Below are 15,612 nucleotides of genomic sequence, written 5' to 3' on the forward strand. Positions count from 1 at the left end.
CCTTTGTGTGCGCACCTGAAGTGTGGAACATAAACAAATGTATTGTGCAGATTGTGTAAATGATGTGTGAGCTAGTTTCCGACTGTGTTGACACGAGCACCTTTATACGCAGATGTATGCCTTTAAATTGTAGTAACTCAGTAAGGCAGAATCCTCGGTCGGTAGTCAGTCCATTTTCCCCATCTAGTCAATTAAACGTGAAAGCATGTTTGGTTTCACTGGAACAGGAGACAATAAGCGGTGGGCGGCATCCCCGAGTGATCTTTCCTGGCCGAACCTGTCCTTTCCCCTGAACATTCCTAAAGCCAGGCATTTACCAGTTTGTTTTTAACAGTTTCCTGTTGACATCTTAGATTAGGAAAGTCATTTTTCCACCTTTTTTCCCTACCCACCGCTTCCTCCCCATCTTCATTTTGTTTGCCTGTGTGTTCCTTGTGCTTCCTCAATCCCTCCGGTACTTAGTCTGTGAAACAGTTGGGAAAACGAACCATCAAGTATTTTTTTTTCTCCAGGTACATTATTCTGTAATCCTTCACAGTAAAGAAATGCCATAGAAACTTTCTGAGGAATTGAAAAATCCAGTGAAATCTCACTCACCCCTCCACCTATGTGAATCTTTTTTGTGATCACTGGTGGCCCCCAGCCTGCTCCTGCCTTTGTAGGCAAACCCCATTAACTCAAGAGGCAAGTTCAGAAGTTAGCATGGAAGGTGTATCCCACTTGGAGCAGAAGGTGCCTGGTAACTATGGAAACGTTTTCATCCAACAGCTATACCCATTTAACCTTGCCCAGACAGTGTGCTAATAATCAACAGGTACCGTGGTTTCTGCTTTTACAAAGGGAAAAAGAAGATTAGAAAATGAAACTATAGTAAGATTTAAAAACCTACTGTATGCCAGGGAATGGGCATCGATGCAAGTCCGGTGAGATAAAGGAACATAAGGAAGGGGAGGGCAGGGTGGGCATCCTCCTGCCTTTGGGGGCTGGGAGATTTGAGCTGAAGTGTGAAAAAGGAAGAGGATTGAGACAGTGCACCCTGAGAAACAAGCAGACACAGCTGAAGGTGCTGGAGAAGAATCTGAGAGACAAACTAGGAAAGGAAAAGCAGGGCGGGCTAGAAAGGATCCTGCCACAGTGTGAAGTCTATTCTGTGGCCGTTAGAGGCCATGATGTACTTTCAATAAAAAGGAATGTTCTGGGGACTGAGATGACTCAGTGTTTAGGAGTGCTCGCTGTCCCTCCAGAGGCACCCAAGGTTGGCTCCCAGTACCCATGCTAGCAACTCACACCGTCTTAGCTGTGTTCCAGGGCAGTGGTTCTCCACCTTCCTAATGCTTCAACCCTTTAATACAGTTCCTCATGTTGTGCTGACCCCCAACCGTAAAATTATTTTCGTTGGTACTTCATAACTGTAATTTCGCTATTCTTATGAATAGTAATGTAAATATCTGTATTTGCCAGTGGTCTTAGGAGACCCCTGTGAAAAGTCCCTTGACCCAGCGGCCCCTGCCCCAGATGGATCGCGACACACAGGTTGAAAACCACTGTTCTAGGGTATAGCCTACTCTGGCCTTTGTGGACACCCACACACATGACACATGCATAGACACAGATACACACATTATAAACACACAGCACATGTGCGCACACGCACACACAAATAATCTTTAAAACTTTATTATTAATGCGTGAGCATGCCACAGCGTGTGTGCAGAGGAGTTAACTCTTCGTGGAGTTAATTCTTCCACCTTTATAAAGATTCCAGGGATTGGACTCAGGTCACAAGGCTTGCCTAGTTCTGTACCAAGCTGTTGAGCCATCTTCCTTTTCCTCCTCCTCCTCTTTCTATTGTAACATAACCACAGTACCGATGACCAAAATCAAGAAATTTACAATCAAGTGCACATATGGTATTTAGATTCTCGGTTGCCCCGGTATTGCTCTTTGCAGATCTTCTCCCCACTGCACAGGGAATTCAGGATCTCACACTGCACACCCTTTTCAGTCTCTGTGACTCTGGAGCAGTGTCTCGACCTTGACCTTGGTCTTTCCTGACCTTAGCGTTCTCAGTCACCTGTAGGAGCTATTCCTTTGTGACAGCGCCTGCTTAGCAATAACACAACGGGGACGCTACGTCCGCCTCCTCAGTATTTTGTATTTTCTAGAACTTTTATGTGCATAGAATTACACAATATGGGTGTGTGGGTGTGTATCTGACTACTTTAACCTAGCTTTCCATTCTTAGATTTGGGGTTTTGTTTATTTTATCTTGTTTCTCCCATTTTTGTGTGTTTTTTTGTTTGTTGTATTGGGGGGGGGAGTCAGTGTTTTGAAATGTAACCCAGGCTAGCCTCCGATACCCAGTCCTCCTCCTCCTGCTTCCCAAGCTGAACCTGGCTGTGCCCTATGAGGTCACTGTCTCGTGAGGCCCATTTAGTATTCCTTTCGTGTCGCTACTCAGCTGTCCTGACGTCATCTGTTGAAGTCTTTTGTCCCCGCTGAAGCTCTTTGGCACCATTATGAAAAGACAATTAGCAAGTGCTGTGACTTGAAATTACCACGACGCTTCCAAATTCGTGTTGAAATGTAATTACCATTGGCCATGTTGGGAGATGGAACCTTCAGGAGGTAATTAGGCCCTGAGGCTTCATGGGTGGGATGTGTGCGGTTATTAATAAATGCAGGAGTGCCCTTAGTTCCCACCTCCCATCATTTGACAGATCAAGAAAATGCCAGTGTCTTCATATTGGACTTGGAGACTCAGAACTTTAAGTCAGTACATGCCTGTTGGTATAAATTATCCGGTCTCAGGAGCGGTGTTAGAGCATCACAAGAGAGACTGAACCAGACATAACTTAAAAGGCTACTTCTTGGCTCACTGCTATGTTCCATTGATAGATACTTAGTTTTGTTTTGTTTTTCCAGACAGGGTTTCTCTGTAGAACAATCCTGGCTGTCCTGGAACTCACTCTGTAGACCAGGCTGGCCTCGAACTCACAGAGATCTGCCTGCCTCTGCCTCTCAAGTGCTGGGATTAAAGGTGTGCACCACCACCCAACTGATAATATATGTCTTTATGCCATCATCTCACTCCCTTGATTTATTATAGCTTTATTAAAATAAGTCATAGCGTTAATAAACCTTGAGTCCAGGTGATAGCAATTTCCCAAGTTTGTATTTATTTTGGCTATTTAGGGTCCTGAGCATTGTCATATAAATTTAAAATTCACCTAATTAGCTTCTACGTTAAAAAAAAAAAGCCTATTGACAGCCAGGAATGGTAGCTCACTCATGCTTGTAACCGTTAGTTGGGCAGCTGAGGCAGGAGGATTGCCACACTTTGAGGCCACACTGAGCTACAGAATAAAATTTTGTCTCACAAACCAAAAAAAAAAAAAAAGTCTTTCATAGGAGTTGACATTCTGTTGAGTTTTCCATCTATGAACTTAACATTTTTTCCATTTAATTTGGACTGTCTAATTTCTTCTGTAATGTTTAATAATTTTTAGTGTGTAAGTCCTGAACAGTCCTGAACATGGCTTGCTACATTTATTTTGAAGTAGTTTTTTACTTCATTGGGAGTAAAATTTTTTTCTTCATTATATTTTCAAGTTGTTGGCAATATAGAAATTCAGCAGAGCATTGTGTGCTGATCTTGCGTCCATTGCCAACGTGACCATTAGTTCTATAATAATTTTTTGTTCATTTGTTAGCATTTTCTACATGCAATAATGAAAATTTTGCTTTTTATTTCCAATTTACACATCTTTAATTTCTTTAGTTGTGTCATTGTAGTGATAAGAACTTCCAATAAATCATTTAAAAGAAATGATAAAGCTGGTCGGGGGCACACACAGAAACACACGCGCGTGTGCGCGCGCACACACACACACACACACACCTTTAATCCCAGCACTAGAGTGGTGGTAGAGGCAGGTGGATTTCTGTGAGTTCCAGGGATACATAATAAGACTTTGACTGAAAAATAGAGAGGGGGTGGGAAGGAGGGAAGAAGGAAAGAAGGAAGGAAGGAAAAAAGAAAGAAGGGAGAGAGAGAGAGAGAGAGAGAGAGAGAGAGAGAGAGAGAGAGAGAGAGAGAGTGAGTCTACTTTTGAGTCCTGGGAATAAGCTTCAGTGTCCCATCACCAGGCATGGCACTGACTGCAGGTTTTATGCACAAACCCTGGAAGTTCCTTCCCTTCTATTCTTAATTTGTTGAGATATTTTTCTTGAATGACTGCTGAGTTTGTCAAATGTCTTTTATATATATGCAGGAATAAGCATGTGAATCTTGTCTTTTATTCTATTTGTATGACACACACGTACACACACATATATATTTCTGGACCCCTCAAGGTTCATCAGTCTCACTGACCTTTTCATAGGACCAGCCTTTGTCTGGACATTTTCCACGATGTTTTCTGATGGGGCATCAGCTCTCAGATGATTCTCTTCTACTGGTTTCTCGATGATCTCTGTCTATGGTTTGCCGCAGTATACCTGCGATGAAAGAATGACTCTCATGTTTAAGCTCCCTGTATCCTTCTCTTTTTGTGATATATTGAACTTTTTGAAGGTGTAGACCGATGTTCTTTATTAGATTTAGAAAGACTTGGCCATTATTTTGTAAAAAATTTAAAAAAAAAATCTTTTTTTTTTTTTTTTTTTTTTTTTTTTTTTGTAATCTTATTCTGACACTGCTAATTTTGTTCTGTGGGTTTCCGAAACTCCCCTCATCTGAAAGTCTGGGTCAGTGAGTAACTAAAGGTGCCTGCTGCCCAAGCCTGGAGAGCTGAGTTCAATCCCCAGAAGCCATGATGGAAACTGGCTCCACATAGCTGTCCTCTGACTTTCACAGGCATGCCATCGCATGAACACACACGTGCGTTAATAATTAACTGATTAAATGTACAAGACCAAAGACTAAACATTATAGGAGAAGGTTCGATGTCTTAGATAATGTTAGTCATGTGTGTCCCTGTATTTCAGGATTCTCCTGTGTCTTATAAAATCCCAACTGTGCCCCACTTATTCCTTTCCTTTCCTTTTCAGCCTCCAATGGGTGCCTATCCCATCTCTCTTATCTTCCAGCCCCAAAGAGTGATATCTGCACCGACTGGTATCAAAGTGCACGTACTTGATTTTGAGTCTATCTTCAGCCTTTCGTCCTCTTCACCTTCCTCATAGACCTCACCCTACTCTCTCCCTTGCTCCGTGCAAACTCTTAGGAAGGGGCTTCAAGCCGGCAGTGGTGGCGCACGCCTTTAATCCCAGCACTGGGGGGGGGGGGGCAGAGGTAGGTGGATCTCTGTGAGTTCAAGGCCAGCCTGATCTAAAGAGTGAGTTCCAGGACAGGCTCCAAAGCTACAGAGAAACCCTGTCTCAAAAAAACCAGAAAAGGAGGAGGAGGAGGAGGAGGAGGAGGAGGAGGAGGAGGAGGAGGAGGAGGAGGAGGAGGAGGAAGAAGAGCTCTTTAAGATATGATTCTCCCAGAGCTTTGCTTTATGACTTGTTTGTAGAGTGCATGCCTGTTGTTGAAGGCATTGGATGCATGTGGTTTGTGTTCTGGTTGATTCACATGGTTTTGTGTGTTATTTGCACAAAGATCACAGGATCACATTACCCCTGGTTGCCTCTGAGCTTCCCTCCACGTTTGTCTTGGAAAGTCGTTTTTGGCGTAATGTGGAATATGCTTGTGAACCAGAGGGCAGGCGTCACTTCAGATCACCCCGTGTTGGGTTAATACCATCATGTAGAGATGCTCATGGTGCTTTGGAGAGTTGACTGACCCTGGGTAAGAGATCCATCTTTACTGCTTCTAGAAATTGACTTAAGTCAGCAGGAATTCGGTCCTTTGTGCAATCCCTGCCTCCTTTACTTCCTGCTGAAATACATTTCAAATTCTTTGTATAAGGAAAGATTATACTGAGAAGTTATTTCAGAACCTTTTTTTTTTTTTTTTTTTTTTTTTTTTTTTTTTTTTTTTGAGTCAGATTTCACTTTGTAGCCCTGACTGGCCTGGACTTGCTCTGTAGACCAGGCTGACCTCAAACTCAGAGATCCACCTGCCTCTGCCTCCCAAGTGCAGGGATTAAAGCTGCGCAGGCCCCCACCGCGCACCCCCACTGCGCACCCCTACCGCCCGGCTTCATTTTGTTGCACTCGGATCAGTGGGAGGAACAAGAACCAAACCTGCTGGACAAAAGTAGGAGACGTAAATAATTCCGTCCCTGAACAGCACGACTTGCCTGGAAGGAAATGGGAGGATGGTGCATAGACGAAAGCCACACAATTCAAAGGCCAGGTGCCATGGTGCACACCAATAATCCCAGCGTTCGAGAGAGCAAGACAGAATTAGAAGTTCAGCATCATCCTCGGCTACATGGTGTTGGAGGCCAGCCTAAGATACTCAACGTTCGAGGCTCCCTAAAACCAAACAACAACCCAACATCAGCTCCGTTGTTAAGCTGTGTCACGTTCACAGGGTCCCCGGTAGCTGTGGTGTAAAGTTCTATTCCAGTAACCTCCTAAAGTGTTTGTGTTCTCTCCTCTTTGCAGGCAAATATATGCATGCTACCTTTAAGTTAAAGATACCTCTGTAAAACAATATAGTACCATCAATACAATTTCCAGGACTTCATCTGTCATGGATTTTCCCTGATGTTTCTTGTGGGGTTGATATTTTCCCCCTTTAATGAGGATTTGAATCCACTATTTAAAAAAAAAACACACACACACAATTTTTAAAAATCTATATGAATAATCATTTACCCAGCTAAATATTATTTCCCATAATATAATTTTGTTCTGTTTGTTTGTTTGAGACAGTGTCTCACTGTGTAACCTATACCGGCCTTGGATTTATAATCGTCCCACTTCTGCATCCCAGAATGGGGTGTGTGTGTGTGTGTGTGTTTCCCGAGAGAAGGTCTCGTGGGTCCCAGACTTGTCTGGAGCTCACTGTGTAGCTAAGGACAACCTTGAGCTTTCTGATCATCCTGCCTCTCCCCAGTGCTAAGATCACAAGTATGTACCTACCACACAATCAAAGCCAGAGCTTCAACCATGCTCGGCAAGCATTCTGCCAATTGAAACACCACACACACACACACACACACCTTAGTGTCTCTTTTTATTGTAGCAAATAAAGGAAGATTATGTCTCTCTCCATTGAGATAACCTATGGATGAAAAAGACTGAATATTAATCACTGCTGTAGATTTATTTGAAACATGAGAAATTTTATAAGCGGTTAACTCCTCCAGCTAATACTGTTTTTACTACTAAGACCTAAATAGAAGAGCTCTTCAAAGTTTGCATTTATTTTGAATTAGCCTAGAAGCGGGGTAGTGTGATTTCAACTGTGCTTTGTGGAACCCGAAAGACTGTTTCTAACTCCACTGTCGGGTTCACCGTGCTTCCGTTTTCTCCTGGCTACAACTGGATAAAACAGAGTGTCTATGCCGAGTGTATGTCAATACGCGATGTCACCTCAGTGTGCGCTCTCACAATTATATTAGATTATGCACACAAGATTGTGCTGGATAAAGGGGTAGGATTTTGAGGCTAATTTCAAATTTTATAGCATTAATTTCTACCTGATTTATTTAATCATTTTGGCCTTGGTTGTCATTGAGTGTTTAGTCACAGGCATAAGCAATGTAAAAGATAATAAACATGAGAGCCAGTATTTTCCTAGAAGTCACTGGATATGGAAGTATTGGGGAAGAATTAGGAAAATTTACCTCCTTTTTGATATATCTTATTATTATTTTCTTTGGGGGGGATTTAAAAATTGTCCAGTCACCCCAATGCAAATAAAAGCTAAGAACAAGAAATGGTTCCTTGGCCAGCCAAATGGATCAGGTTAAGAAGGCGTTTGCCAGGCAAGCTTTGTTTGATTTTTGTTGTTGTTGCTTTGTTTGTTTTTTTTGTCTTTTGGAGACAGGGTTTCACTGTGTAGCTCTGGCTGTCCTGGAACTTGCTTTGTAGACCAGGTTGGCCTCGAACTCACAGAACTCTGCCTGACTCTGCTGGGATTTAGGAGGCATGTACCAGAGTTACAACGTCAGGACTACGTGGTAGGAGCAGACTGAATCCCGCAGTTGTTCTCTGACCCCCATGCTCCTGCTGTCTCACACACACGTCATCATCATCATCATCATCATCACAGCCACACAATCATAATAATTGATAATAATAATAAGGTGTAACCCAAACATTTTAAGGAAATGGTGGTCTGATAAAAGCTGCATTGTTCAGGGACCACAGTTTCCTTTCTCTGTCCACTAGGTGGAGGTATAGAGGTTTGTACTCTGTCTTACAGCAAAATTCCCGTGAGTTAGGAAGACAAACAGCACGTTCAAGAGTGTGAAACCCCTTCCCATTCACTGCACTTCACAGCCTTGTGTTTTAACCATTTCCCCCAGGATAATAAAAACAATATTAAAAACAATAGTAAAGACCCATCCCCAGGTCGTTTTCGTTGAACTGTGGTCACACAGAGCCATGGTCACACAGAGCACAGGTCAACAGAAACGACCCCTGCAGGCCTTGCAACAGCTGGAAGAATAGAGCCGTGCTAACAAAATGTCATCCAAGTGCTCACTTCTCCTGCGCACAGAACGCAAGGCTTAAAGGGTGGACATATACCAACTGGGAAAGCACCGTGTTCCATGTAGCACGATTCACAAGAGTCGTTCTTGTTTTCCAGGCGCAGCGCTGTCCCTCAGTCAATCGGCTCGCTAACTTAAGTCGCTTTAACCGAAATGGAAAAGTATGAGAAACTGGCGAAGATCGGAGAAGGGTCTTATGGGGTTGTATTCAAGTGCAGAAACAAGTCTTCTGGACAAGTGGTGGCTATCAAAAAGTTTGTGGAGTCCGAAGAGGATCCGGTTGTTAAGAAAATAGCCCTGAGAGAAATACGCATGCTGAAGGTAGGTCATGAGCCCCACAGGCCGATATCTGCACCCGAGGCGTTGGTTGAGACGGACACTCTAAGCGACCGAGAATTTTAAAGTCGGGTTTCTTTCCGTTGGACTTAAATTCCTAGGGATCAGCAACTTTGGGAAGTAGGGTTGGACTCTGGCCTCTTTGATCTGATCTGATGTGTGTGCATAGCAGTAGGTGGTTAAAACACGGAAGTACCTGGCGTTCTGTGTAGCACATCCGGACTGTCCTAAGTGTCCTGACCCTTACTGTTTACCCACTGCCCTCCACCTGGCCGTCTTCTGGACATTGCCCCCACACACTTTCCCAACCGACCCGCAAAACTGCAGGAGCGCTTCCCAGGGGCCCTGGAGATGTTAGCGTGGGTCTGCCTCTGCTCAGTAGCGCCAGCCATGAACGTGTCATGAGTTCCTTACATTGTTTTTCTTTGTTGCCATTACTTTTTTACTCTGACGGAACTCGATGTAGAACTTTCGTATGTTCTCAGTGGAAATGTTTTCCTAGCCTAAAAATCCCTGTTTTTAAAGCTATAAGCCACTCGGGGACCTGCAGCATTTCTGCAGCTGCAGCCTGCCAGGGATCCTGCAGCGTTTTTTATTTAATCCATCTCAATAAGTCTCTTCAACATGAACGCCTGTGGTTGGAACCCCTGGGGATCTCACTGAAATACGGAGTCTGGAGGTGGGGGGACTGGGGTTGTTGGTTCCTGAAGTGTCCGGTTTCTAACAGGCTCCCAGAGGTGGAGTAGCCACTAGTGCGTGCGCACACATTTGAAGAGCGCACACCAACCGTCATTTTCTAAATACCTTCTGTTATTTTCAGTGGAATTTCAGCTTATAAGAGTGAAGAGCATTTGAACATTATTTGTTCTTTTCAAATATCGTGCAGTTTTCCCCCATATATTGCAGGGGTTCATTTAAAATAGAATTTGATTTAAAACAGGAGTCATTTTGACCAGCAGAGGGCGCTAGAGGATCAATTTGGTCTGGCGATAAACTGAAGGTTTAGGTTTTTTGCTTACTTATTTAACTTCGGAATTAAAACTATCCCAATCTGAGGATGAGCTTTAACGTGCAAAACAGCCATGCATCGTCCCCTCTGTGAGGCGTCTGGTGATGGCTCATAGTTGCTTTCCTGCCCTGAACACAGCCCTCTTTATTTTCTTCACTCTCTTCTTATTGACCTTCCATCCACCTCACACTGCCTGCTTTCCTTTAGGCAACCACAGAGCAGGCTAAGTCCACGTCACTAGCCAAGTAGCTGTGGGTCGCAGGTCTGCCCACAGACAGTTCGCCCGGGTTAAACTTGGGCACGGCGGTAGCGTGGAGCTGCAGGGTCTGAATCTCTTGTCCACCTGGCAGGAAAACTGTCCTGTTTCCAAACTGGCTTTGCTGGAGCCCAAAGCAGCCTGACTCTTAAAAACCATCCCTGTCACCCTTTGACCTTCGGCCCTTTCCGCCCATGGAGTAGGCAGAGTGAAGATTGATTTGGGGCTCTGGACATAATTCTCTTGTGTCTCGTTTCCCCAACTACTGAGCAGCAGTTGCCAGGTGATTTTGTTGTTGTTGTCGTTGTTGTTTTACATTTTGTGTGTGTGTGTGTGTGTGCGTGCATGCAGGTGCCTTGGGATCCCCTGAAGCTGGAGTTACAGGTGGTTGTGAGCCATCTAATGTGGGTGCTGGAAACTAAGCGCAAGTTGTCTGGGAGAGCAGGACGTACTCTTAACCTCTGAGCCATCTCTCCAACCCAGATTTTTTTTTTTTTTTGGAATGGTGACACACTTGCAGATAGTCATCTACAGATATGCAAGGCAAAGTTCTGAGTATGCCTAAGACTCTCTGAGCCTGCAAAATACTTTTGAATTGCTACAAATATACAAAATATTTGTGTGTGTGTGTGTATGTGTGTGCGTGTGTGTTGGAAAACTGATTTGTCTACTAGATATACAACAACGACAAGCAATTACAGATAGGTGACGTCATCTGTCCTGTTTTGCCCAGGAACATCCTGGTTTATAGTTTTTGTCCCAGATTCCTGTGGCGCTAACCATCCAGTACTCTCAGAAGTGTCCTGGTGTATACGGTGAACTATTTGGACCCCCTCAGCCGAGTAGCCACGTATAATAGTTTGCCCACAATTGTTCTCATTTCTACCTTTTATAATGACTTCTATACTAAGATTTTTATATTACTCTTGAGATAGATTATCTAACTTCATTATCATTTTAACTTTGAATTAAAATATTGAACAAAGGGCTAGAGAGGTGGCTCAGAAGCCAAGAGCACGTACCACTCTTGCAGAGGGCGTGGCTTTAGTTCCACAGCCATCTGTAACTTTGTTCCCGATGACCTGATGCTTTCTGGCCTCTTTGGGTACCAGGCACACAAGTAGGGCATGTGCGTACACACAGGCAAAATGCTCATATACATTAAAACAGTTTCTTAAAAAATCATGTGTGTGAGGTTATATTGCACAGAAAAACAAAAAAGAAATAAAATATCAAAGACTACTTTCTGAACTATTTCCATGTGGCAATAGAACTCAACACATGTAACATCTGTATGTACATCAGCACAACCACAGAGCAGAATGCAATGAAAAGAATACCTAAATGCATTAGCTTGGAGGGACTCCTGTGATAAGAAGGGTAGCAAAAACTCAAGAACAAGGCTCCAGTATTGCTGGGAGCCAGTACTAGAAACCAGGCTGCATTTAAACCCAGCCAACATTTGCATTAAATCCATAGTAAAAGGGGACTGGAGAGGTGGGCTCAGGCTAAGAATACACACTGCTCTTGTAGACAGCCCAAGTTTGCTTCCCAGCACCCACACCAGGCGGCTCACACCTGCCAGTAACTGGCTCCAGGGGATCTGGTGCCCTCTTCTGGACTCATGTACATGTACACATTCACACACACACAAGTAAAAAGAAAATAAAACTTTTGTTAGCCCACGATAATGTGTAAGCTGCATAGGCACTGATTATTTTATAGTCTAGCAATTCTGACAACCTGAATTCAGTCCCCAGACTTACATGGTAGGAAGAGAGATTCAGTCCCCACAAGCTGTCACCTGACCTCCACACGTGTGACCTGGCACATCCATGGGTGTTACACACCCATGCACTCAGAGACATTAATTAATCAATTAATTAGTAATAAACAGGTTAAAAGGGAGAGGATCAAAGAGGACACCTGCTATCAGCCCCTAGCCTCCACAAGTGCACACACACGTTTTCTCCTCCACAAATATACATACACACCAACACACACAATAACAAAGAAGCTTTTGTCCAGGAGGTAGAACAGTAAATTGGAGCTCGTCCTCAAGCATGGCAGCAGGTCTGAGAGCGGAGATGAGTGGAGACACATTGCTCAGCCGGGCACTTCGATTCTTTTGCAGCAGTTGAAGCACCCAAACCTTGTGAACCTCATCGAGGTGTTCAGAAGAAAGAGAAAGATGCATTTAGTTTTTGAGTACTGTGATCACACGCTGTTACATGAGCTGGAGAGAAACCCGAACGGGTAAGTGATGGAGAAACTGGAGTTCCGTGGCCAGTTCGCTCTTGTTCCCTCTGCAGTGGGCTATGACAAATTTCAAATCCCAACCCGTTTCCCATGCCTTCCCATCCCCACCCCTCCCACCCCCAGTCTATCCTGGTGCATCTGGCTACCATCCTCCAGCTTCAGGTAGGATGCGGTCAGAAGGTGATGGCCACTAACCTAGATGACGTGTAACCAGGAGAACAAAGAGGCAGTGAATCCAAAACCCAGTGTAGCTTGAGAGGAAAGGTCACCTGACCTCAAGGAGGAGCCACAGCTCAGAACAAGGAAATCTAACCACATAGCTCACCAGTAAGTTAAAGTATAAAGGCACCTACTGGGGCTGGGGAGACGGCTCAGTGGTTAAGAGCGCTGGCTGCTCTTGCAGGGGACCCATGTTTGGTTCCCAGGACCCACATGGCAGCTCACAGCCATCGTAACTCCAGTTCCAGGGGCCAAGGCCATTTTTTCTCCTTCCTGCACGTGTTGTACATACATACATGTAGGTAACACTCACACACATAAAATTTGTAAAAAAAAAAAAAAAAAAAAAAAAGTAAATCTTTAAACCAAAAAAGGAGACAGCTACAAACCTGACTGAAGTGATAAAGGATTTTATTTAAATGTGCTTGTGTTTTTAGATGAAAATGTTTACTATAGACATACAGACATCGCCTCATCCTTTCTTTTGGTTTTGTTTTGAGACAGGGCTGTCTGCGTAACAGCCCTGGCTGTCCTAAACCTCACTCTGTAGAGCAGGCTGGAACTGGAACTCAGAGTGATCCACCTGCCTCTGCCTCCCAAACGCCCAGCGCCTCATCAATTTTTTTTCTGTAGCACAAAATTCTAATCAGAATGTGCCAATAGGTTATGTTTTAAACTCTAAAAAATTAGAACAAACCAAAAATTTTTTTAAAGAAGGAAAAGGGAACACGGTAAACAATTTTGTGAAAAAAAAATCCAAAAAAAGAATTTCCAAAACTATTACACAATTAATAATTTTCAAACTGAGTAAGTTGGGTACTGTGGTATACTAGAGAGGCTGAGACAGGAGGATTACAAGTTCAAGGTGAGCCTGAGCAAACTTAGTCAAAACCCTGTCTCAAATGTCTGAAGAAGGGTTAGCGACATAGCCCCCTGGGACAGAGCTTGCCTGGCGCATGCAAGGTGCAAGGGTTCAATCTGAAGCCCACCCCCAAACCAAACAGGTGTGCAGGCCTCCTCCAGCGAGAGAGAATGCAGCCAGGTGGGTCATTCGGCAACGTCGGTGACCACTTTTAAAGCTGTTTTCATACTTTGGCCGTAGAATTCCACTTAGAGAAATATGTATCAGGGAAAGAAGAGCAAAACCACACATGCCAATATTTCAACATCATTACACAGAACTGGGACTGACCTAATCTTCCAATAGTGAAGGACTGGTGAGCCAAGACACGACTCTCCCCTGGGAAGTCCACATCTGCACTTGGGTATGTTTCTCTTCTCTTTCCCTTAATCCTGCGTACAAGGTTGGGAGTGGTGGATACATAACCGGTGATCTTAGTGCAGGAAAGGTTGAAACAGGAAGATTCCCCCTGGAACTGACCAGCTACTCCAGCCAAATCAGTGAGCTCCGGGTTCAGTGAGAGACCCTGCCTCAAAAATAATCATAGGGCTGGGGAGGTAATGGGCTGAGAGGTGACTCAGCTATTAAGAACATGGACGGCTCTTCCAGAGGATCTGAGTTCAGCTCCCAGCATGCACGTCAGGTGGCTCATAACAGCCTGTAACAGGTTGCATCTGGCAACCCTAGCCTCCATGGGCATCCACGTGTGAGTGCCCATACACATGGACACTGTCATGTCAGGGTTTCTACTGCGTGTGATGAAACACCATGACCAAAACAGCAGCTTGGGGAGGAAAGGGTTTATTCCACTTAGACTTCCACATTGCCGGTCATCACCAAATGAGGTCAGGACAGGAACTCAAGCAGGGCAGGAACCTGGAGGCAGGGGCTGATGCAGAGGCCATGGAGGGGTACTGCTTACCTCCTTGTTCCACCTGCTCTCTTATAGAATCCAGGACCACCTGCCCAGGGGTGGCACCACCCACAGTGTCCTGGGCCCTCCCCCATCGATCACTAATTAAGAAAATGCCTTACAGCCAAATCTCACGGAGACATTTCCTCAGTTGAGCCTCCGTCTTCCTGATGACTCTAGCTTGTGTCAAGTTGACACAGAACCAAACAGTTCAGACATGCATACATAAAAATTGAATAATAAACCGGGCAGTGGTGGCGCACACCTTTAATCCTAGCAATGGGGAGGCAGAAGCAGGTGGATCTCTGTGAGTTCAAGGCCATCTGGTCTACAAAGTGAGTTCCAGGACAGCCAGGGCTGTTACACAGAGAAACCCTGCCTCCAAAAAAGAAAAGTTATTTTACTAAAATTTAAATATAAAAAATTGAAATAAATCCTTAAAAAAGTAGTAATTAGGTGGACAAAAGATCCTAGGAAACCAACCCTGGGCCTTCAACACATGTACAATATGTACACGTATGTATGCACATATACAACACATGCATCTCACACTCCTACCCAAGTGGATCAGCGTCATCTTCAGGTGACCAAGGCTGCAGATGTCACCTGAAGATGATGTCCGCTCAGCCTCGAACTGAGCTAACTGATCGTTGCTTTAAGTTTTGCAGAATTGCTTTTAGTATTTGTGTTTACACGCGACCAGAGTATAATATTTAAACACCGAGTATTGATTGATTTCTCCTGAGGGTTTTGTTTCACTCTGCAATGCTTTGAAAACTGCTGCCTCTGGCAGAATGGCGTTGGGTGCTTTCCCCGTCTGGACCTAGCACTGCCCATCTGCATTCTCCAAGGTTCTATCTCCTCTCGAAGGTCAATGCGATTCATCCCCAGTGGCTGTTGACTCTGCCTGCAGTGGACTCTGCCTCCTTGGATTCTGAACTAACTGGACAGGCCACGACATTCCAGTAAGAAGTCTGTGCCTATCCTCTTTGACAACCAATGTCCCCTATCGAATTAGCTCTGCCTGGTTTCTCATTAACAAGGTCAGCAGTCAGTGTTCTGACCTTTTCTGAACCCTCGCACCTGCCTTGCTTCCCAGTTCCT

The 15,612-nt window shown here is 44.4% G+C and overlaps 1 protein-coding gene across 2 annotated transcripts in view; it reads left to right on the forward strand.

Annotated features, from left to right (window-relative positions):
- Positions 1–15,612, forward strand: part of Cdkl4 (cyclin dependent kinase like 4) — a 43,421-nt gene that overhangs the window by 334 nt on the left and 27,475 nt on the right. Inside the window, exons 2-3 of one of the 2 annotated variants that reach the window (XM_050163495.1) lie at positions 8,714–8,936; positions 12,351–12,472. In XM_050163495.1, coding sequence (XP_050019452.1) covers positions 8,769–8,936; positions 12,351–12,472 — 290 coding nt within the window. In that variant the 5' untranslated portion in view covers positions 8,714–8,768. The remainder of the gene's footprint in view (positions 1–8,713; positions 8,937–12,350; positions 12,473–15,612) is intronic. The other variant, XM_050163496.1, reaches the window with a different exon arrangement.

The sequence above is a fragment of the Alexandromys fortis genome, unplaced genomic scaffold (assembly GCF_014885135.2).
Source record: "Alexandromys fortis isolate MF-2015 unplaced genomic scaffold, M_Fortis_MF-2015_v1.1 scaffold_136, whole genome shotgun sequence".
NCBI lineage: Eukaryota > Metazoa > Chordata > Mammalia > Rodentia > Cricetidae > Alexandromys > Alexandromys fortis.